The sequence below is a fragment of the Mugil cephalus genome, chromosome 12 (assembly GCF_022458985.1).
Source record: "Mugil cephalus isolate CIBA_MC_2020 chromosome 12, CIBA_Mcephalus_1.1, whole genome shotgun sequence".
Lineage (NCBI taxonomy): Eukaryota > Metazoa > Chordata > Actinopteri > Mugiliformes > Mugilidae > Mugil > Mugil cephalus.
This window is the reverse complement of record NC_061781.1, coordinates 14427003-14450494: the sequence shown is the minus strand read 5'-3', so window position 1 is coordinate 14450494 and position 23492 is coordinate 14427003. Positions and strand designations below refer to the sequence as shown.

General features: G+C 41.8%; 1 protein-coding gene across 3 annotated transcripts; it reads left to right on the top strand.

Moving 5' to 3' along the window:
• The first annotated feature begins 1941 nt into the window (after positions 1–1941).
• Positions 1942–23387, top strand: ppp1r9ala (protein phosphatase 1 regulatory subunit 9A-like A). Of its 3 annotated transcripts, XM_047600444.1 has the most exons (20): positions 1942–2314; positions 2822–4919; positions 13032–13164; positions 13426–13546; positions 14848–14952; positions 15222–15357; positions 16067–16225; positions 16331–16384; positions 16530–16759; positions 17357–17453; positions 17539–17662; positions 17834–17985; positions 18366–18690; positions 18786–18843; positions 18932–19003; positions 19446–19671; positions 19968–20012; positions 20769–20885; positions 21729–21917; positions 22207–23387. In XM_047600444.1, exons 2-20 carry the CDS (start codon positions 3000–3002, stop codon positions 22375–22377), a joined length of 4434 nt encoding a protein of 1477 aa, XP_047456400.1. In that variant the 5' UTR covers positions 1942–2314; positions 2822–2999; the 3' UTR covers positions 22378–23387. The 3 variants fall into 3 exon arrangements, with proteins under 3 accessions (XP_047456400.1, XP_047456401.1, XP_047456402.1); XM_047600445.1 differs by lacking the exon at positions 19968–20012 and having other exon boundaries at positions 1943–2314; XM_047600446.1 differs by lacking the exons at positions 19968–20012; positions 20769–20885 and having other exon boundaries at positions 1944–2314.
• The last annotated feature ends 105 nt before the right edge of the window (positions 23388–23492 follow it).

Here is a 23492-nt window from a genome sequence, read left to right as displayed (position 1 = left end):
TCTTGTTGCAATCTAGTTCTTGTTTATCAATAATTACTGCCCTTTTTGCATTTTGTTACGTAATGCAGCATGCAAAAGCTGTTTGTGATTGGATGTTCACAAAAAAATTTAAATATGTATCAGAAATGCAAAAATCAACCTGCAGTCTTTTATATTTCATCTGATACAATAATCAAAACTTTGATGTGAAGGTGATCCAGATTCATAATTCTGCTTAAGAAAAAGAAAAAAATCAAATACTTTTATAAGTATGTTTGGCTAAGCTCTTCATAAGTTTATATCTACACAAGTGGAGCTCAAATATTGTCTTCTCCCACTTGAACCGACTTCTCTTTCCTAGGTCAGTTTCACTGGATGATATTTTTGCAATGTAGGTTCTCAGCCACTAAGGAAATCATGCGCTCTCATTTAGTATCTTTGTGGCGGAGCTGAGAAAACAGAACGTCTTTATTTTATGAATCACAAGTCAGCAAGAATAGACTGTAACGTAGACGTTCGGTGTGCAGGGACCTAAATTAAAATGAGTGAGGGCTTTTAATCATATATATATATATTATATTTCACTAGGCCGTTGAATCCCTTTAATGGATAATTTCAGTTAAATGAATTAAAATTACAAAAAGTCCCAAAACACTAATTACAGCCAGAGCCAGTGTATGAAGGACATAGGATCTCAGATAGTGACCTATTTTTATTGAGGTCATATACAATCTCAATAGATAAATCCGACTTACTTTACATTGTTTTAGAAATGCTGAGCCACAGGCGCCTCTGAGACACACTGTGGCACATCCGTGTCCTAAAAGAGACACTGGTTCTGTATCATTTTTTCTGAGCAAAATTAATTAGGTGAGGTTAGAGGTGAAACTAATTTCTCCAATTAAAACCTCAATATTTACTGCCACATTTCAGTTTAATGTTCATGACAAATTTAAAAAAAAAAGGTTATTTGACATGTCATTGTGTACAAAACCTGTCTTGTCTTGTTTTGTTGTTTGACAGGTCCTTCTGTTATCTGCGGGTCCCCTGACAAGAAAACACAAAGAAGAATACAGATTTGGAAACATGATGCTTAACTGTACAATCAGCCCTGAATTGAGAGTGAAAAGGAGTCCTGAGGCAGTGGTTGCCAACACAGCAATGGTGCCTTTTCAGACATTTTGAATTGTCAGAAAAAAAAGATAGCAACTGCTGCAATTAAACTACCTGCACAAGAGTACGGCCTTAAATCCGTGCAACTAGATTGAATTTCTTCACCTTTCAGCGTGAATTCAACCAAAACCCACTGATCTGCAGCCCCTGGGGTTTTGAGGCCCCGTGGCTGTTTCCTGCTTTGTCCTTTTTGATACACCCTTGGAAATTAATAACAGGGTTACCCTACACTGACATTGCTGAGTGCTCAAGCAATTTGGGGTTGCACTTCCAAATGTTTAACCAGAAAACACATGATTAAAACAAGAACCATTGAAATAAAAGAGTACATCTTATAATTTTACAGCTTAATAACACTCCTTTTTTTCTTTCACTTCTTTTCATCCTACTCTCATCTTACAGTGCAGGTTTTAATGTTTAAGCATTGGCTTTGTCAGGCTTGACAACTTTATTAAAGTCTCAGTGGTGGTTCTGTTGTGACAAGAAAACTGAGCTAAATGTTAACTTAATCACTCAGTGGAAAGGTTTATCCTGTTCAATCTCATTTAATTCAACATTATAAGGTCTTTATAAGGACTTTATAAAGCACTTAAAAACACCAAAGTGCTGTAAAGACGAAATTAAAAAAAAAAAAAGAAATGAAAAAGGCAGATTAAAGACTTTTATCTAGCCTCTGAAAACCTCGCTGCTTTGGTTGCAGAACATGCGCAGTGTGAATGATCTCTGATTAGTTGTTTTTACAGTCTAGGTGTGGACCTTTGTCCGTGCGGAGGTCTGATATACGCTGGGCTCTTTCCCACGCCTTTCTCCTACAACTCCTCGTGTGTCTGAGCCGTGCCGTGGAGAAATGGAAATGGACGGAGGGTGGAGCGGAGTGGTGGTGGGTTACAGTCCTGGAATGTGTGCGCGCTCCCGATCACTCGCTCGCCCTCCGCGCTCGTCGTCAGACACAGAGACTGGACGGGCGTGTGCGCGCAGCCCGCGGCCGGTAGGTCTGGAAGTAAAAAAAAAAAAAAAAAAAAAAAAGAGGAGGAGGAGGAGGAGGCAGGAACCAGGGGGAATGATGGCGGTGAGCAGGAACAAGGGACAAGTCTCATAATACTGTAAAAAACTGAGACGTGAAGCGATCTTTCGGCGTCCAACACGATGAAGCAACTACGAGGTGAGAGGCTTGGGAAAAAGTTGGTTCCCTTTGTGCGTCGTTGTTGTCGTGTGTTGGATTCTTCTTAACATTTTTCAAAGACTCGTACTTCAAATACCACAATGAATTGAGTTGAGACACTAACGATCGGGCTTACTGAACTGTTGGCCCACCGAGCTGAACTTTGTTTCGGCTTTTTGACTGAGTCGAGAGGACACAGGTAGTAAACTGAGCGGGCGAATTAGGTGCAAAATAAGTTAACAGTTAGTGTAACTTTTGAGGTTGTTTTGGGGGTAAACTGTTTCAACGTGAGCGTCGACGATGAGTCGCACAACGATTCAAATGCATACAAACGGCCGCGCACACGACCCGACGTTAACGTTCTAAGTTGCTAGCAACCGTCGCACGTTCTGCAGAAACAAGCAACGGTTTGATGACTATTTTTTAAATGATTAACTATATTTGAAATATTTCGATGCCACACTGTGCCTTTGTTAAACATATTTTGCTTTTGGTTTCCTTCTTTAGATGACTCGGTGCTGCGTGTGTTTAGTTGAGACAACAGTGCTCCCGAGAAGCTCCGCCGGACCCATGGCATCGGTCGCGTAAAGTCAGAGGGGGATAATAGTTAATCTACAAACACTGTTACCCACACCAAATCCGGCTTTTTTTTCCGAATTGGGCTTCAGCTACAAAACAAGCGAAAATGCTCAAAGCAGAAAACAAAGGAGGCGAGAGGAATCTGCGGAGCGCATCACCTCACAGAAATGCGTACAAGTCTGACTTCCACGCTATTAAATGCACCTTTGATGGGCCCAAATCCGAAGGGTCCTCTAAGACCTTTGCCAATGGATCCAGTGACACCAGGGAGGATTCACGGGGACGGCCTTTCGGGACCAGAGTGAACAAGATAAAGAACATATTCCTACAGATGGATGGCCAGCAACAGGAGAGCCAAGAAGGGAAAGTCACTTTAAAACCTGAGGTGTCCGCGGTGTCTCCGCCAAAGGCGCAGTTTCCAGCCAGTCCTCACAGAAACATCAACAGCGCTGCGAGTCCAGAATCACACAATTTAGATAAAACACCCAAGGGGGAAGATGTTGAAATCGACAAAGTGGCTTTGGCAGAGAAGTTTTCTGTTACCAGAAAGCTCTTCGAAAGGGCCAGCAAAGAGCAGCCTGTGGCCGAGAAGCAGTCTCCAAACAGAGTAGTAAATCGCTTGTCCCTCGGAAGTGCCTCCGATGAGGGGAAAAGCTCGAGGAGAGTATCCGGATCCTCCGAGACCACTGCCCAGTCGGAGCAAACTTCTCCGTCAGCAGTTAAAAGTCAACCAGACGAGAAGGCTGACAGCGAGAAAAGGCACACGCCCAGAGTGTCGCTGAATGCGGGGCCCATGTCAAAGAGGTTGGAGAATTATATGGTTGACAATGACTCTGAGGACAACAAAAACGCTGCTGCGAAGGGAGGAAAGGTGTCTGCAAAACAACACAGTACCACTGAACACATACTGCCTACCTCTCCAACAAGGGACAGTTTTTACAAGCCAGCCTGCCCTGTCAGAGAAGCCACCGACGCTTCACTTCTAACCGATGCCACTAGCAAAAATAAAGACAACAAACCAGTGTCTTCTGTGTGCAGTTCGGGCCCTAAACCAACGTTTCCAGTTACCAACGCAGCATCCAAGTCTGTGCCTTTGACAGCTGATGCCACTCACAGAGCCTTGTCACCAGAGCCGGTGACCCCAATCAGCCATGGCTACAAGTCTTCCTCATCGTCCGGTGATGGATTTAGTGCAACATTTGTTTGCAGCAAGCCGCATAGTCCACCCCCAAGGGACGTGGAGCAGCCGCTCCCATCAGCTGGTGGCTTTCAGAACGCAATTAGGTCAAAACACTCTGAGCAAACCAAAAGTCATGACAGTGTGGTGCACAGCCCTACTGGGGACAAGCCACCCAGCCAGACTCCATCAATGGACTCTAGGGGAGTGAGCATGGTACGGGCAGAGTTGGTGGTGGTTCAGAACGAATCTTCCGAGAGTGAGGAAAATGAGGAGGATAACGTTGAAGACAGTGTGTTTGAAGAGCAGAAGGTGCAACGCACCAAAGAACCACCGCCTGACCTGAAAAGAACCTTCCCGCCAGACCAGCAGAACTGTAACCCTGCTCATCAGCTCCTATCAAAAGATCACACAAGAGACGCGCAAAGGTTAGAAGAGACTGTGGGTGAAGGTAGATACTTGGAAGATAACAAGGATTTTGGGTTGAACGAAAAGAAACCGCAAGAAAATATAGTAGTGAGCCAGGATGGGGAAGATGCTCGTGATGAAGACGATGAGGCAGGGGAGGAGGAGGGTGAGCCGGAGGAGCAGGTGGGCAAGAGCGTACAGGATAGAGCCTCGCCGGTCGTGTACGGTATTGAGAACGCAGCATTTGTGGATGACAGGGATGTAGACCAGGTCCTCAGGGAAGAGGAGGAGGAGGAGGCGGAGGAAGAGGAAGACGAAGACGAGGGGGAGGAGGATCAAGTGTACGGGGAATATGATGACTGTTATGAGGCCCCCGGTCTGTCGGATGAGGATGAGCCCCCCCTAAGGAGGAAAATCAAGTTCTCCACAGATCCCATTCTAGTAAGTATTTTTGCATTGTTTACTTGTGAAGCACTATTGCACAGCTGAAACACCTAAAACAAATCCGCAGCACTTTCCTTTTAAGCCCCTGTCTCACTGACTCAGCAGCAGCGTCTACCCTGGGTGTTTCCTGCAGACACAAGACAAATTAGTGGAACCTGAGAATTAACGCTTTCGTCGGGCATGTTGTCATCGCAGCTGCTGCACCGTATCATCAGAGAAGCTTCGACACCGCTCAGAATATCCAAACTATGGTTTATTTAATCTTAATGACCGGGGAGGCAGGTAGTTTGACAACCTCACCTCCTTAATCTTGCGAGAGATGAGGGAGAAGTTCGGAGCCGTTGTTTGTGGTATTTTTAGAAATAATGTTGACTTTGCATAAGAGGCTGTGAGAGCAGGGCCACAGCTGAACAAGAGCCCCAGTGAGGTAGTCACATGAGAAACTTTAGACTGTACAGTAAGAAGTCATGACCACCTCTGAGTCACTGAACTGTATGGGTATTTTACTACTCATTTAGAGGTTCCCCTCTGATGATGAATTGCGACTCATAAGGGACTTTTCACTGCTGGCCAAGAAACTTAATAAATAATTAAGACATTTTATTCACCCATATGATGTCTTTTACAGACCATGGAAAATCTATCTTATTACCATTGGGGAGTTCCCATTTTATATAATCCACTGATTTAGAAAGTCTTTTCTGAAAACACATCATTTCTCTCTGAATTCTCTTATTTATTATTAAGAGAACTAATATTGCTTAATCTGATTTCAGCAGGGGATATTGCTATTAGTCCTTACCAAAAGGTATTATAAGCAATGAATAATTTTACCTTGTAGACTTCTACCTTCTTTGAGACTGATGAAAAACAGCAGAAATTTGGAGTTAAGGATAAACTTCAAGTCTTGTATCAAAGATCCATATAACTTATTTTATGTCATCCAGCTTTGCATTCTTGTTTTCTGTGTGGTGTAACCTTTTGCTGTCGCCTCACACGACCATTGTATACGTTGGCAGTAGGTGTTTTCGGGGTGGGGTGGAAGTAGAAAGGTTTTTTATCAACCACTGATACTCCACCATATCCAATCAACATTTTGCTAAAACAAGGAAAACAAATCACTCCGATGCATTCCACACAGCTTGTGGGCAGCTCGGTGTTTATACAGGCCTTAAAATGTGCTGTTATCTCAGGGTGTGGATCCCCCTCCCTGTCCCAGTCATCCTGGCGGGGGGTCCTGGGAGAGGGGACCAGAAGCTGACCTGGAGTGAAGGGGACACAAATAACAGTATGCATCGTCCACCCAAAGGGAAGCTCGATAGAGATAAACACAACCTTATGGTCACATATCACGAGAGAATGCTAGACTCCTCTTTGTGGAAGTTCATCCACTGTTTAAAACAGTTGTAAGGGCAAATAGCGTACAATGTTTCATTTGTTATGTTAGTTTACATAATTGTACATCACAAAAAGCACAAACATGAAGTAAATAATGTGTGACAGTAGCCAGGTTTACATGGAGAATTTGTTCTCATTCCGATTGAAGGTTTCAGGTCAACTGTTTACATGTGAGGTGATCTATTCCGATCTGAGGTTTACTTTTAATCAGAAAACAGCTGTTTTACGGACGTGTAACACGCGCAGATCGATGAAATTGTGACTGATCAAAGATGGAGGTCTCTCGTCTAATCAGCAGTAGTTGCAGTTGTTTTTACACTTTTATTATTAAAGCAACGGCTTGATTCAGTAGTTTGTGGGGTCGGATCCATTTTTGCTATCGTGTTTGCCGTATAGTAGCCAGTCTTCAAGGTTTTCCAGCAGTTCCAAATTTGTTTCACACTCCTCCATCCCGGCTTCAGTGAATTTTTGATGGACCTTTTTAAACAGTTTGATAGTTCTACTTTTTTTTCTGCCGTCGAAGCGTGCGATAATGTCTAGTTCTTTCAGAGTTGTTATTAAAAACCAGCTCTCTGCGGCACCACAGACCAGTTGAGGAAACATCACTCGAACGTCACTGCGCATTTACATCAAGACAGAGCATGCGCAAACAGAACGGAGCCTGACTTCATTCCTATTCACTGAATTGTTTGGGAAAAGGCAAATTTCATGCGATGTGGGCCTGTTCATTCCGGCTGAGGTGTTTGTATGGAGCATTTTCATTCGGTTTGGGCTTCTAAACCAATTGTAATTGGAATATTTGGCCCCATGTAAACACAGCTATTGGTGTCCAGAAATGTAGGATGTAGTTAAACTGCATAAACCAAAAATGGTATTGGCTGCAGAATTCAGATGCACAAAGTCCCAAGTTGATTAGATTTAATTCAATATTAGTTATGTCAAAGATTTTCAGAAAATAAATAATGTCATTGGTTTACAATATTTTATCTCTAGTTCCAACATCTTGTATAAGGCTATTTTCCAGCTCCAAAACCAATAGCATTATTTTTGTTTTATTTTTGTAAGAAATTAAAGGAAATATTTAAAATATTAACAATCTTTCCAGTTACCTTTTTATTTAATTGCATTAATGTGTGCCTGCAATGGACAGACTGGAAAGATATTTGTCAAAATGATATTAAACACCAGGATTAAGACTATGGGATGGATCAAGGTTCGCTGATAGACAATTAAGTCTCAAGAATGTCCCTGAGCCAACTTTTCTACCTGTGGCCTGAATGACTAAAGCCTCCCGCTAGCACTCCACCATTCTCCACAGTCTACTAGTCAGCGCTGGCGCTAGGACTGAGCATACTTGAGTCGTAGCTGACTGAGAGAGAGGAAGTGCTTTGTGCTCCTGGCTCACAACAGGATTAGGTCCCCGCGGAACCCAAGTCTTCTCGACAGAATAGGTGTCCTGCGCGGAATAAAGGTCCTCTTTGTGAAGAAAAGGAGACGTCCAGTTTCAACACGCATCGCCCTTATCGGGGTTGAAAAGAGAAACTTGGTTGAAGAGCGATTCTGTACTTACTAGATGCATTTAGTGTATTTAAGATGTAATACAGAAATAAAATAAATTATATAATCGCATCATGTTGAAAATGGCTCGGCACTTGTTTTACGTATCATAGTTTGTAAGATCATTCTTCTGCAGATACAGTAGCATGCAGTCACACCTTAGTGTGGCATTGTAATGTTGCATTCCCATTGCTGTTGTATCATGTTTGTGATGCCCTCTGGCTGTCTGATAGGAATACATGCTGCACTATTGCTCCAAATTATATCTGTATTATATATATATATACACACACACATATATATATACACACACACACACACATATATATATATATATATATATATATATATATATATATATATATATATATATATATATATAATATATATATGAGAAAGAGAGAGAAGGATTTATTTCCTTTATAACTGTAAATAAATGCAGGCCTGTAATGCTGGTGTGCCCAGGTTGGAGTTCACTTTGCTTTGTGAACCTTTTAGTATGGCAGAAAGCAAAGAGTTATTCAATGATTAACGTTCCCTACTGTAGTTGTGCCGTCTGCTTGGGGACAAAGACGTGGCCGTTTTCAGGGCAGTTGTGCACAATATTTAAATAGGTTGTTGTGTAAATAGATTTGTGCGATGCGTTCGACATAATGACATTTGAAATGGAAGTCAAATATTAGCAAACCTTCATATAAACACATCTTAAACCTGCACCTGCTGCTTTGTGCTCCCTCTGTAAAGACACAGGAAGCACCACTAGCACAGTGTCCCTTCTCAAACACACAGGGTGTGGCTAAGGATTCTACAGAAATGATTCAGTCATCTTTTCTTGTTTGCACTGTTGATAATTACACTGTCCGGTCCACTTTTGTTTCTGTGAGAGCATATAGGCTACCTCCTGTTGCCTATGTTTAATATCTGTACCATTTCACCTGTGTCAGGAAGAGCGCATTTTTTAAGATGAAGGTGGAACCTTTTGTATTTCTGCTTTCTTCGGTCCTAAAATTTTACTTTGAAGCTCTTGGTATATTGTGTAAATTTGGATTTAATTTCAGCAGGGCAGGACTCCGTCTGTTCTTTCTGTGTTCAACATGGATAGAGAACAGTAAAATGCCAAAGTTGCATATCTGAATACTGCTCTCTGCTAGGAACCGGTCTCGTGGTGTTATGCTTTCCATTTCCTAACTAAGATGGGTCTTCTGCTGAGGAATGTGTCTGACATGGCTCCACCCTCGTTCAGCTAGCGGAGAGGGTCTGAGCTTCCTCCAGCCACCTGGACTAGTGGGTGACCGTCCAACTGGACAGGGCAGAATACTAATTCTGTCAGCTCAATGCTGTTCATTAAACAGCTTGGCATGGTATGAGTCTTGGGCAGATTGTGATTGCTTAAATGGACCCATTATGTGATTACAGACACACATAAGCGGAGGCCGTGTATTTTCGCAGAAAGTTGACGGTAATTGTGCATTAAACGTTTTAGCAACCCTTGCAGGACAAAAGTAGCTTTTATCGGCTATTAATAAACAAACCTGTTCAACCTGTTTGTTTGCACTCCTTTTGGAAATTTGATTCCATTATGGCTCTCTGCCCCTTTCAGGCTCCTCCTCCTCCTCCTACTGTAAATCTGACAGCACTCGATTTAAAGGTAGATGATGAACTTTGTGTCAGTAACAGTCAATCGCTGTGAATTGTGCAGAGTGTTAATCATTTCAGGTGTATGCATACGGGAAATACTAGATATGAATTTTTGGTTTACCATTGTGTTTACCTAGGGTCTAAAACTGGGCCGCATGCCTTTTTTTTTCCCTAATTACTCCGTGATCTGCGGCCAGGCTGCCACCCCTACCCTAGCCCAGTCTCTCAGCATGTTTTGATTTGTTGTCTTTTTGTAGGCCTGCATACATTATAAGCTCCAAAATTCAGTGGTCAGTCATCAATTCGTGCACTGGCGAGGGATTTCTTTGGTTTGTCTTTCCTTGCAGCTGCTGACTCATTTCCCACACTAGTATTCTGTTATGTGGGGGGAAAGATGGAAAGGGTTTCAGTTTAGGCATGTGCGCATCTGTGCATGAAAGCGCACACACAGAGCACAGACCACTGCAGTTGTAGAAGATGGATGAGAAGCCCACATATCTTGAAGAAGGCGTAGTGTGTAGGAATAAAAGGTAACATGATGACGGGCGGCGTAACTGTCTACAGATCTATATCGCAGCACCCCCCAATAATCGAAGAAAGCAATGGTCAGCTGTCTGGTCAGAAGTTGCATGTTTTCATTTCAGTCAGTTGATTACACTATGCATGTGCTGAACATTAACTGAAAATTAGTGTTTAGTCTGATAACTGAGCAGCGTGAAACAGTGTTGATACAATTTCTGTTTTGTTTTGTTTTTCAAAGACGACAGTAGTTTATGGATTAGGTTTCAGCAAAGAACAGAACATTGTTTGATAAAGGCCTGGGACTCCATGGCAACCAGAAAGTCGGACACTGGAGACCAGGGAAGGTCAGGGGTTGAAGCCAGGCTGTTCTAAGCTAATGGTTCAGCCCAGGATATGTGATCATCATTTTCATAGCTTTGTCACTCACTTTTTAACTGTATAAAGCAGAGGTTGTAGTCTTGAACAGAACTACTTCTAGATTATTTTAAATTATGTATTTTGTGGAAGGGCCTTTCTTTTGTGTGCTAAAGGTAAAACCTAAAGAACATAAAAAATTTGGGGGTGACGGGCTGGGGTAATAAATGTTAAACCTATGGCAAATAGAAGGAGTAGTGTCTGGAACAGGGAACTCAGTAGGGTTGATTGAGGACTGAGGCCCAATGAATAGCATTCCTGTCAGGACTGCAGAGCTGCAGCAGTGTGCATAATCACTGTCTAATCTTCCTTCAGTTCATTTGGGGAACTCCAAGTCTGGGGTACCTGCAACAAGCACTAAATCAATACATATTCATTAATAACTCAAATCCACTTTGATAAATGTGAGTCATAATCAGAGGGGAGTTGTAAAACAGAAATGGTTGCAGTTATTCATTTTGGCAGATTGGCTGTGAGTTATTCTGGAAACTTACTTTCTGCACTGTTTTGGGTTTCATCCAAAGGCTACATAGTGAGGAGACAGCAAGACAAGAGGAGAAGGAGATCGTCTGTGGTCGTTTCCTCAAGTCTTGACATGCTGCATGATCTAAACCTCAGGCTCTTGTTGCTCTTAGTGTAAATGTTTACTTGATTACATCATTGACATTTCCCCGTCACCTTCTGGCTAATGAACCACTCTTAGTTGTCTTTCTCTTGTGTTTAGGTCACAGAACCAAGTTCCACAGTGCTGTATGGGGGCACTACTTGACACCTATCTAAGATCGCACACTCGGTTACAGCACACCTAGAGCTGTTTAGTATTTGCACTAACATGCTGGTGACTGATAAAAAAAAAATCCAAAAAAATCACATGTATCATCTCACCATTGCCTGGCTCCTGGTCTGTCCTACGTCACTAACCTGACTTAACTTGTTGACTTTGTGGTTAGAGCGTACACTTAAAAAACTAAAATTAATTTCCTAGAAATGAACGTTTTGAAATTATGTACTTTGGCTGGTGTGCTTTCCTGTCAATATTTGAAACATCAAGGTTTATATTGACTATGTGTGGCTCCTTCGTTGATTCTCAGTGGTCTGTATGAATGCCAGACCAGTCACTTCCTTTTCTGCCTCCTTCCAAAACAAACCAGTAATCAGATAACCACCAAGATTTTCTGCTTTCTTCTTCTACAGCAGCTTTCCTGTGCGTCTCCATGTTGTACAAGTTCTCTATGGGAAAGGATTGGAGTTCAGCAAAAGTTCAAAACAAATATTACTGCATTCTTCTCTTTCTGCATTATTCATTTTCTGCCCGCAGGACCCTTCTGTTTTGCACATTCAGCTAATATGCTTGTTATTCATTAAAAGCTATGATTTACCACTTAAAGGCACATTGTGGATGAAATACAATATATAGCTATCAGTTCGGTCAGTGACATTTGTATGAGGCATTTCACATTGATGCCTGCATAGTCACGACTCCACCCAGATAAATGTTCATAATGATCAAGTAGGGGCTTTATGGTATACGTCACACATTATACCTTTTTGAAGTGTGTTAAATTAATATGTTATTTTTAATCAACAATGTTTTATATCTATAATAGATGAGTGATTTTTTCTTAATCTTTTTTCTTTTTCCTGGAAACCAAACTGGGACATTGTCTTAATACAGAATGAACAACACATTGTAGTTCTAGTAACTGAGTCACCACAGATGGTAATCCCTAGTCCATTTTATGCTCACTTCAGCTTGTCCCTGAGTGGATTATGGACCATTTCTGCTTGGTACTATCAGTGGTAATTGCGCAGTGTTGTTTTATGTGATAACCCACGAAGCTGGTTCTGAGCACTGGGTCATTTCTGTTGACTGAAGGATAAGAGATTGTTTGTTTTTTGCATTGCTCTTTATTTTTATTTATTTATTTTTTTTGCTTTGCTGATGACAACACATGTCGTCTCCAAATATTGATCTTTCGGACATTCACTGCTTAGCTCTCCCCAGCTGTGCCCTACTTTCCATGCTGCTTATGTTCTGCTGTAATGCATTTGTGTGCTTCATAATTGCAACCAGGAAACAGCCTTTGGGACGCATCCAGTTCTTGCAAAGTCTGCCTGCGAAGTTCACAACTCATTAAAACTCTCATGAAAGTTCTGTAGAGTATATTTCTGCCTCCTTTGCTTCAGTCACATTTACTTACCCTACAAAAAAAATTGCATATGTCACCCATACAGTCGGTAAAGATTAAGAGGCTTCATATCTTTTTATCAGACACAGTTGTGAGACAAAGGGCCAAAGTTTGGTGAAAGAAAATTTCAGTGACAGTAGATCATTTATAAAAGGCTCTGCTTTCAGTCAGCTCAGAGTGTGCTAATGATACAAAGTATGAATGAATGCAGTGTCTCCATTCAGTGTCAGCCAAGTCAAAAATGTGTCCTTCCTCAGATTGTCCAGATTAAAACAATGGTCAAAAATGACACATAGAATGGTGTCATATTCTTAACCACCTGGTGAGGACATTGTTTTTAATAGAATTTTGTTTTATTGATGCTATACACTTGATATTTTGACTACTGCAGGTCTTCAGTACCTTCTCCAATGAAGATTATGACCGACGTAATGATGATGTTGACCCAGTCGCAGCATCTGCAGAGTACGAACTTGAGAAGAGAGTGGAGAAGATGGATGTATTCCCTGTGGAGATTGAGAAAGGTGAGCTAATTAAGAATCTAGGCACATTTCTAGGTAAAGAAAATGAAAAGTATTTACAATTATGGCTGTGACTTTGTATTAAAAATATTTATGTCAGTCCACCCTGTCTAATGATGGTGTGTACAATACCAGTCACACCTTCTCATTGAATTGAATGAGAAGGTTTGTCCAAATATTTAGGACATTGTGCAGAATTCAGCTTGTTCATATGAAGTTCTTTCTGTCTACTCTTAAAAATAAAAATAATTTCTTTGCATCCAGGAGACAATGGGCTAGGCATCAGTATCATAGGAATGGGAGTGGGAGCTGACCAGGGTCTGGAAAAACTTGGCATTTTTGTGAAAACCATAACGGAGCAAGGAGCAGCTGAGAAAGACGGACGGTGAGTTAAGTGCTGTAACCCAACACCTCAGGCTTCAGTCTCAAGATTCGCTCATAATGTTTTGTATACACCAGGAGCGTGGCACACACTGAGTGTACATTGCACCACAACTGGTTTTGATGTCACACAGCGGCCATGCATGGCCATGCATGGTCCACCAGGCCTTCACTGCCCTGCAACCTTATTCGATACACCTCTTAATACAATCTTTATGACGCCACTGCCATTGAAACCACCAACATCATATGTATATGTATATCCATTACTAAAGCAAGAAACTCATTTAGAACATTTCAAAAATTCTCCTCTCACTCACTGCAGCCCCAGCGCTACATACAGAAAATCCAGCAGAAGCATCAATGTCAACCCAATAAAAAGGCAAACATACGCACAGAAAATGTGAATATAATTAATTTTACTCACCAGAACTTAAACAATTTAGAGTTCTCCTTGGAGCCTGTTAGCCAAGGGTGGAGCTCATGGTTGCTGCCCTGAAAGTGGCGGACACGCCCTTTCCCCTAGCTGGATCAGGCGAGCTAGCTCCAGGATTAGGTGGCCTCACAATATCCATCATCTCCTTCAAAGTCCACTGAGAAAATGTCTTTCTAAGAAGATCTGCGACCAAATCAACTGCCTGTCCTCCTTCCACCATTGTGAATTCAAAAAATTATCATTAATGGGGCCGATTTGCTTATGCAGCTTGCAACAGATTGACATGAACCGTTAGCTTGATTTAAAGGGGATGACTGTCTGACCTTCCAATCACAGGACGCCAAAACACTGATGCTACTGTAGGCCACAGAGAAGGCCTAAGAATACAAACTTGATGCATCATTGTTAAAGGAACAACATCATTACAATGTGTTTCAAGCTTCAGCTGCCTGCAGTTTCAGTTGTGAAGGCCCAGGCAGATTCGTTTGACTCCAGCAACACATGGTGGCTGAAATGTGATTGGATAAAAGCGCTGATGGAAAGTTAAAGTGCCAGAAGCGCTACGGCTGAGAGGCAGATAAAATGAAAAGAATAGGCTACACTGGGGAATAATATTAAAATGTAAGTCAGTGATTTCAATACGATTTAGGCCAGCACAGAAGGCTTTGCTGGCCCTGACGGCTCACCACTGCACAATAGGAATTCCTCTTCCCCCAAGTGACACAAAGAACAATTTATTTATAACTTCACAGAGAGGCTAAAGAAAATGGTCTTGCTTATTCTGTTTCGCAGACTGTTTTAGCTTAGTTACAGTGCTGTAAGAGGTGCAAATGTAAATGCCTAATGTAATAACTATCTTCTGTCTCCAGCATACAGGTGAATGATCAGATAGTGGAGGTGGATGGTATCAGTTTGGTGGGAGTCACCCAGCTGTTTGCTGCTACAGTCCTAAAGAACACCAAAGGAACAGTGAGGTCAGTTCCATCACGTCAATCGCTAAAAAATGTTGAAAAGTCTTGCTAGTAGCAAGAATGATCCTGTGTTATATCACAGTGATGAAGTAAAAGATTTTTACATAGGGAAATTATACACCCACAGCATCAGGTCTAAAGTTAATCCCAAATTTGCATTTTCCACTGGTGGGTAAGAAGAACCCAATAGAAGTTGGGTTATTTAAATGCATCGTGTGAAATGTAACGTTATATAGTACACTGACGAATAATTTAAAATAAAAAAAAAACAGGTTCCTGATTGGTCGGGAGAAGCCAGGAACACAGAGTGAGGTAGCCCGCCTCATTAGCGAGACCCTAGAGCAGGAGAAGAACCAGCAGCAGCAGCGACACCACCTGGATGACCCCTATGAACACTCAACAGAGGAGGTACGTCATCTGGTCATTATGACCTTCACTCATTGCTCATAGTAAGGCTGTGTTAAAAGTTGTGTGGAATTTAAGAAAGGTGGAAAGGATCAAATTTCTAATGCTCTTTTGAGAATTCCAAAAATCAATAGATCAGAGCGTTGAGGAAAAGAACATTATACAACTCTGAAACATGTAGTGCTGATATGACATGAACACAACGTTTACCCTTTGGCCACGCCCAAGTCCAGCCCCACTCAGGAAACGAGCAGCTGGCTGTGAGTAAGCCATGTGTCACTATTCTGCTGTGTTGGAAAGTGTTCATTCAGCTGCCATCTGTCTGCCAGAGTTGTGAAATGTTTGCTTTCCGAAGTTCAAGTAGCCACAAGCCTCTGCTCCTGCGATACAGTCAGTAGGTGAGATTATACGCGTGATGTACTGGGGGCGAAAAATCCAAAGAAGAAAAGCGCAATTGTCCTTGAGGATGTGGATTCAAGTACTGGTGTTTCTGTGAAACGGTGTTGATTATTTATTGCTACAGACATGTGTGGCCAGACTTTTTCGGTGTGGCCAGCCGTTGCTGTTTGGATATGAGCTACGGGTTACAAAGTTCCCTCCAGACTGCGGTGAACCCTGGGAGTGTTGTTGACACATGCCGAGTGCGTTCCTGGGCACAGAGGGTGTGTTGGTGTTTGCAATATATGATGCCATGTGTGATATCATACTTCAGGAGGAGCGTTATGAGGACGAGGATGGAGTGGAGGAAAGGATTCTGGGCTCAAATTTCTCTCCAGGGCGGAACGTAGAGGTGTATGAGCTTCCTGACTCAGAGACCTACTTTATGCCATCTAACATGGACAGCTCTCAGATGGCCTTCAAGTTCAAAGAGGTATCACAAACCAATATTGTTATTATTATTTTAAAAATCTTCGTTTCAGTATTTTGCTTAGGTTAACTAATAAAAGTAACAAAACTATTTCTATTTTCCCCATAGCTACAGCTTAAACACAGCATTGCCGCAGCTGAAATAAACCAACTGAAAGAACAGGTATGATGAACATCGTGTAACATGCAACAGAAAAAGCTGTACATTTAAATTTAAAGCATGATCACATCTCGTCTATATATGCTTCCAGAATGAACATATGTGTGATGTTATTTAAAACAAGAAGTAACATACCATGTCTGTACAGCTAAGGGCGTCTGAAGAGGACAAATCCTCGTGGGAAGCCAGGGAGTCAGCACTTGAGCAAAAGGTCGAGGATAACAACGAAAAGATCCTGAAGTTGGAGAATTACTGGCTGGAAGCCCAGGCTCTGTGTAAAAGTGTGAATGAACAATTAGCTGAGGCTCAGGCCCAGCATGAGGCCCTCGACAAGAAGTACAACAAGGCCAAGAAACTGCTCAAGGACTACCAGCAGAAGTGAGTTTGTCAAACAGCACGCAGCAGTTAAACAGCACTTTAACTCAGGATCAGTATATTTAAATTTGTATATACACATCTGATTGAAAAGTACAAAAAATAACATTTATTATTTATTTTATTATTATACTGAGAAATGAATAATGATAGATAAAATAAACTGCAAATACCACAGGAACACATTTGCATTCAATGCAGTAAAGTACTAAAGTTGTGACCTTCAACCAGAAAGGGGAGAGTTACAAGTTATAAACACAAGAATTTGTTAACTAATGCTAAGATAACAATACACAATATGATTTTAACTTTGTTATTTATCTGATCTTTCAGAATATTAATATCCAAGGGCAACATCTAGTGAAATCCTGTGATAACAATGACAAGTGAACTATTTTGAATAGATGAAATAATAACAATCAAATAAGTAAAGTTATGGGGTCATGGGAAGGTGTTAGGTTATATGGTGAACAATTTGAGTTGAAAACACTTGCATACTGAACTACATGGTATTAGGCTGTTCACTGGTAATCAGAATACACCGAAGATGTTTACAAGAGAAAAGTCTGATGGGATCACATTTCCTTGTTTCCTCCCCAGAGAGATAGACTTTGTGAAGAAGGAGGAGGAGCTGAAAAAGAATCTAGATGAAAAAGAGAAGTGGTACATGGAGCAGTTGGAGAGCTTGCAGAACAGGGTAATGTTCTAACTCACAAGATAAGAGTTTTACACCAGCAGCCTTGCTAGTGACACTAAAAGGGACGTGATCGTCTTGTCCACAGATAGCTGTCCTGGAGTCCAGAGAGCCTTCAGTCGTGGAGTGTCCCACTGGTCAGGAATTTTCTGCAAAGAGACTAAGCAGCCAAGACTCGGTCACCAACGCACAATCAGTTGACTCACTGCCAGGTACCGTGGGTCATTAAAATGAAATTTAAAATGAAGCACACATTTCAGGTTCATTGTCATCTGTAAAACATTTACAAATACGCATTATAAACTGGGCTGAGTCTTGTAAATCATTGAAACTGTGTTACTGTTTTACTTAAGCTGTGCGCACTCACTGTTTCCCTGCTGTAGAAGAAGACTGGAGTGAGTTGGTCCCTGAGACCGAGCGCTTGGACACCAGCGCACACAGAGCGAAAGGCCTGCTGGCTCAGAAGGCCAAACGTCAGCCCCCGTCTCGGAACAAACTGAAGGAGGGCCTTGCTGTGGCTTCGAGTCAGTCTCAGGTCTGCTGGGAATTGCTTATATATCAAATTACTTGGTTTACTGTACCAAAACATATGCCAGGTTTTCTGAGTATAATGGGACTAATAATAGGACAGTTAGCCAGCGGACATTGGGTATAAAGTGCTACATGAAGCCTAAGGCCAAGGAACATTTAGTCATCTCAGAGGTGGCTAAATACCCTCCATCTACAGAACGAGTCTCGTCTTGTCCAAAAGTTCTATAACACAATAGGGAACATCCTTTATTGTTTTCTTTTACCAACAATAATTCACCAAAAAACAGCCAATCAGAAGTCAGGACCAGCATGTTCTATTATATAAATAGACCCCCTCCCCCTTCCTTGCATTGTCCTTGTAAATAATTAGCTTGGTCCCTTCAGGAAACTGATGAAGACGATGAGCAGGAGGAGCAGGAATCTCCCAGGAGGAGGAGGTCCATACAGGAGAGCCTGTCCCTCCCGGTGCCTGTCTGCTATCCTGGGAACGGACAGAAAAATGATCCGGGCGAGATTAAAGATGGATCCAGGAGTAAGGCGGATCTTTCGAGTAGCCCGTCTTTATCACCGTCACAGGGGGAGAGTGTCGAAAGCATTGGGAGCCCATCTTTGTCTCCACCGAAAAACAACTCCTCACCACATTCTCCCACTGGTTTCATGCGCAATGTCAAAAAGAGGGATCCCAAAGGCAAGGGCAAAGAGCTGAAAGGTATGCAAGGCCTGCATGTGATAACTGGAACACCAGCGCTGTCTGTTACATTGTTAGTGAAACTGATGATAGTGAAAGTCACTCTTTCCTTACAGAGGAGTTAAATGAGGCTTCATCGGCAGGAAAACCCAAACGCAGATTTCCAGACTTTGGGCAAGTAAACTAACCAAACTAATCAATATTGCTTCTGTCAACATTTCCATGTATTTAACTGAGTGAATGTTACGGATGATCAAAACAGAGGCCTCCGGAAGTCAGGTGGCAAGGGGAAAAAACACGACAAGGAAGCGACGAGGGCATCTCTGGACAGCAGGTACCTCATTAACTGTCGTATGTGTGAGTTAAATGCCAGTCATAAAAAAATAAATGGATAATAAAGATTTATATTCGAAAGGTTTTGGACCTCTGGGCCTCTTAACACATCTGTTTGTATAATGCATTATACAGTACGTTCCTGTAACTATTATTATATGTGCTGCAGTTGTGGGAAAAATCCTATTGAGTTGTTGATGGGAAGAATATTATTGCCTCAGTGGCAAGGCCATAAATTCACGGAGATATAAATTGCAGTACTTACAGGATCATTCTTACTGGGGTGCACGTGAATAGCTTTCCTTATCCTTGATACAAAGTCTTAAAATTAACAGCTTGTTATGTCTTTTGCCATTGCTCGTTGATACCTTCTTGTGTGAAACATATTGTGTTACATATCCCTCTGTGTAAGTTTAAATATTATAACCGTATCTAATTACCAGGGGGTCAGCAGAGTTGCTGGAGGAATCTGGAGGGAACCTGTCTCCCGCAGACTCGATGACCTCCATCCCCACCTGTATGCCGTTCTCCTGGTTTGGAGACAAGGACAAGGACAGGGACAGGGACAGAGACAGGGACAGAGACAGAGAGCCCTCCTCTTCCAGCAGCAGCCTGCCATATGTCGCCAATGACACCGGCAGTGAGCAAAGCCAGGATCGCAAGAATAAGGTATGAAACTTTCACTTCTGTGGGATCTGTGCGTTAGTCATCAGAGAGACATGGCAGGGACGGATTTTCAACAAGTTCGCAAAAATCGACATATCAAGTGCACCCAGTAAAAACCGTCACCCGGGCTGTGGTTGGGCCGCTGCGCTCACGATACTGTTTTTGAGTTGAAGACTGAACCAAGCAGAAGGAACAACTCAGAGAGTGATTTTAGTCCTGTTGCCGTGTATTTTATGATATTTTGTCAGTGCTTTGCTACCTGAGCGTACAGCTTTCTAAACCATGTCTCTTTCAAACAGACAAATCTCTCCTGGTCCTCTTTATTCAGTCGCTCGTTAGATTTGGTACAGTATACACGTCATTGTTTCACCTTTGATTTTAGATGGCACAGTAGAGAATTACTAACAAACCCACATCTGGATTTGTAATTGCTCACCTTCAGTGCATCCTGCAAATAATTGTGTTTTTTTGTAGAAGGTATGTGGTAGTGTTTTACGAAACTAACGTTATCTATTTTAGCTGTTTGCTTTACCGACTAATCAGAAATTTGACACTGCTAAGATCTCGTTCGGCCTGTTTTATGGTGTGACTTTCACCCTACGACAAGCTGTACGTGATCAGAAGATAAGATGGTGTGACAACTTGCACATCTCAAAACTCTGCATTTCATGTAAAAACGACCACTTAATGAATCTAATCATTAATCTACCACCCACTTGAGAAAACATTACCCCATACCTGAATTTTGGGTTTGATTTCTTTTATTCGAATTAGTAGTGTTAGTTGCCATACTTTAGAAGTTGTCGATGTAGTTTTGGTGGCGGACTGGTCAGCTTGAATGTTGTGTGACACAGTAGATACTTCACCCTTCCTTCCACACGCTGAAGCTCGATCATTGGTCGCGATCAATGATCGAGACAGTTGTCACTGTAAAACGTTCACGAATAATTTACTGGTATAGTTTCAATCCTTGTTGGAACATGCACCGCCCTTAACCCTCATACGTGTGAATAAATGTCTTGTTTGCCCTCGTAGTGTAGCAGTGCCATGTGGTGATGTGTTACTTTCGTAAACACGTTCCTTGTTTCCACTTGTTCCAGAGTTTTTCAGTCATAGATGATTCTAACGCTGCCAGTCCCCGTTCAGACATCTCTGGGTTAGTCGCTGAACCCAATCTGTCTGGGCGCTCACACACTTTAATCTTCTCTTCCAGCGAGGTGAGTGCGAGCGAGACACAAAAAGCCGTGTGGGACGCCTTGATACAGCTGAAAGGGGACATTCTCAAGCATGCTCTTTGAGGCTCCCCCTCCCCCCTTTCATACCAGATTAATTCATGAATGGAGAGGGAATATAAGAGAGCTGCATGTGTGTGTGTGCTGAAGCCATTTTGTTTGTATTACAGCTATTCCTGTGGCTTAGCTTTTCTCAAGTCATCTGCGATGTTAAAGGAATGTACTTTTACCTTTATGGGAACCAGTTCTTTGTTTTTGTTTTGTTTTTTTACAAGCTTTGGCAGAACCTAGAACAACGCTGACTGCTCTGTGACGTCTCAACATCTGTTTTTTTTTTTTGTTGTTTTTTTTTTCTGATATTGTTGTTGGTTCTTCATGACTGATAGTTTGCTGTCGCTGCACGCCTGTTGTGTCCATGCTGTATTGGGGATTGTGTTTCAGCAGAACCTGTGCTACATGTCCTTTCTGTTCCTTCATACTACAACTGGGTTTAAAGCCTTTTCCTGAAAAAGTTCATATTTGCTCTCTGAACTCATCAGTGCTGTCAAATACACGCAGTCCATGGCATCATGATTACATTCATGGATGTCATGGACTACTTATATTTATAATGTATTTTTTATAATAATAATAATAGACTTTTTAGTACAACACATGAGTAAAAACACTAATGAACACTATCAACCTTCAGTATCCCGCACATACAGCTTGATACAATAAGGAATTTGAAATAATTTAACAAAACATCTAAACACGTTGATGTTTAAACAAAATCAAGAGTATGTGCATTTTACTAATTTGCATTTGTAATGCCTGTTTTCTCCCTAGACTCTAGATGATGAACCAGTAGCCACAGGAAAAGAGTATCAGTGGCAGAACCGGCCGGTCTCTGAATGGACTAATCAGCAAGTCTGTCACTGGTTGATGGGCATGAACATGGATCAGTACACACCTGAGTTCACAGCTAAGGGAGTGGATGGACAGCAGCTCCTGCAGTTGGACAGTGACAAGTTGAAGGTAAAAAAAAAAAAAAGAAAACAAAAGACCAGCACTTACAAATGATGCCACCTTGTGGCCACAAGTATCAGGGACGTTACTGAGAGGAAATTGTATCGACAAGGATATTGAACTGGGACATACACTTTGATATAGAATAGTCAAATTTAGTCTTCTGTGGTTCGTCAAACACTGATTAAAATTTTTTTTTGACTGGAATTACACATATTCTACACATTTGACACGTCTATAATTTGTCTTTTTTGCAGCATTATTTGTTCTCTAAATCCGTACGTTTCTTTTCACTCAGGTTCTCGGCGTGTCAAGTCAGAGTGACCGTTCCACTATCAAGAAAAAGCTGAAGGACATGCGTAAGGCTCAGGAGAAGCTGGAGAAACAGAGGGAGAAAAGGGAGAAGGAGGGCCGACGTAGTGGGAGACCGCCGCCGCCACCACCAGCTGCCTCTGACTCGGTCTGCTGAGGTATCAGCTCTGTAGTCTGAATTCATTCAAGTCTCATAAAGTTCATCACGGTGCACAAACCCTGAGAAACATTGTCTTTGGCTGACGTGACTGTGCCAGTACTTCCACGCTGCCTGATGGGCCAGTTGTGATCGATCCTGTAACTTCTCGCTTTTCTCCCAAACACGTAATCAAACTTCAGCTTCGAACATTTTAACTAAAATATGGGGAATGTCAAACAGTTGGGTATGTGACCAAAAAGATATCCTAACATTTTTTTACCACTAAAAAGCTAGAAGCTATAATTATTATTAAAGTCTATATACAGATATAATGTAGTTTTTCCAGATCATGCACACATTGCCTATGGAAGTCAAATGTATACTGCTCTTTTTGCATTTTATATTTTTGCTAATATGATATCCATGATTCTTCAAGTCTTTGCAGGAGCGGTTATTGTACAGATCAGATAAAAGCACTATATTTGCCTTTTAAGCTTCAATGGGCGACAAGGTTTAAAATGTATAAATGAGTTTTATACATGTGCCTATTAACTGCATATCTTTTTTTTTTTTTTTTTTTACTTAAGAACCATGATTCATTTTATACTATCTAAAATTTTCTACTAAGTAGAATAGCTAGAGCGTTGCTTTTTGCTGAATGAAAAAAGCAGCAAACAAATCAAGTCGGGACGAGGTGAACGCTGCTCTGCTGTCCCTGACTCTGTGTCGCTGAGATGGTACCATGATGCTCCGTGTAAATACACACAGTATGCAGGTCTGCTACGGCCGGACGGCAGGATGAGTCTGTGACAAGGACCCGGTGTGCGTCGGGAGCAGTGTCGTGCGTGTCTGAATGTGAGGCCGAGCAGTAAGGGTTCACAAAGCCGACCCAAGTGCTTCCTTTCTTCTTTGTAAGCGTCACTTCATGTTCTGTATCGAATACGTCAACGTGCTGGACTCTTCTATCGGCCTAAATCTGAGAAACGATTCTTGGTACATACAGCATCAATAAACTAATTTTCACTGTATATATGCTTGGTGTGTCATTTCTTTGTTAACAGAGAACGCAGGTAGAGAAGTTATGTGAGGATTAACCGACTCGTTGGGAGATAAATAATTGTTAAAAGCTCACG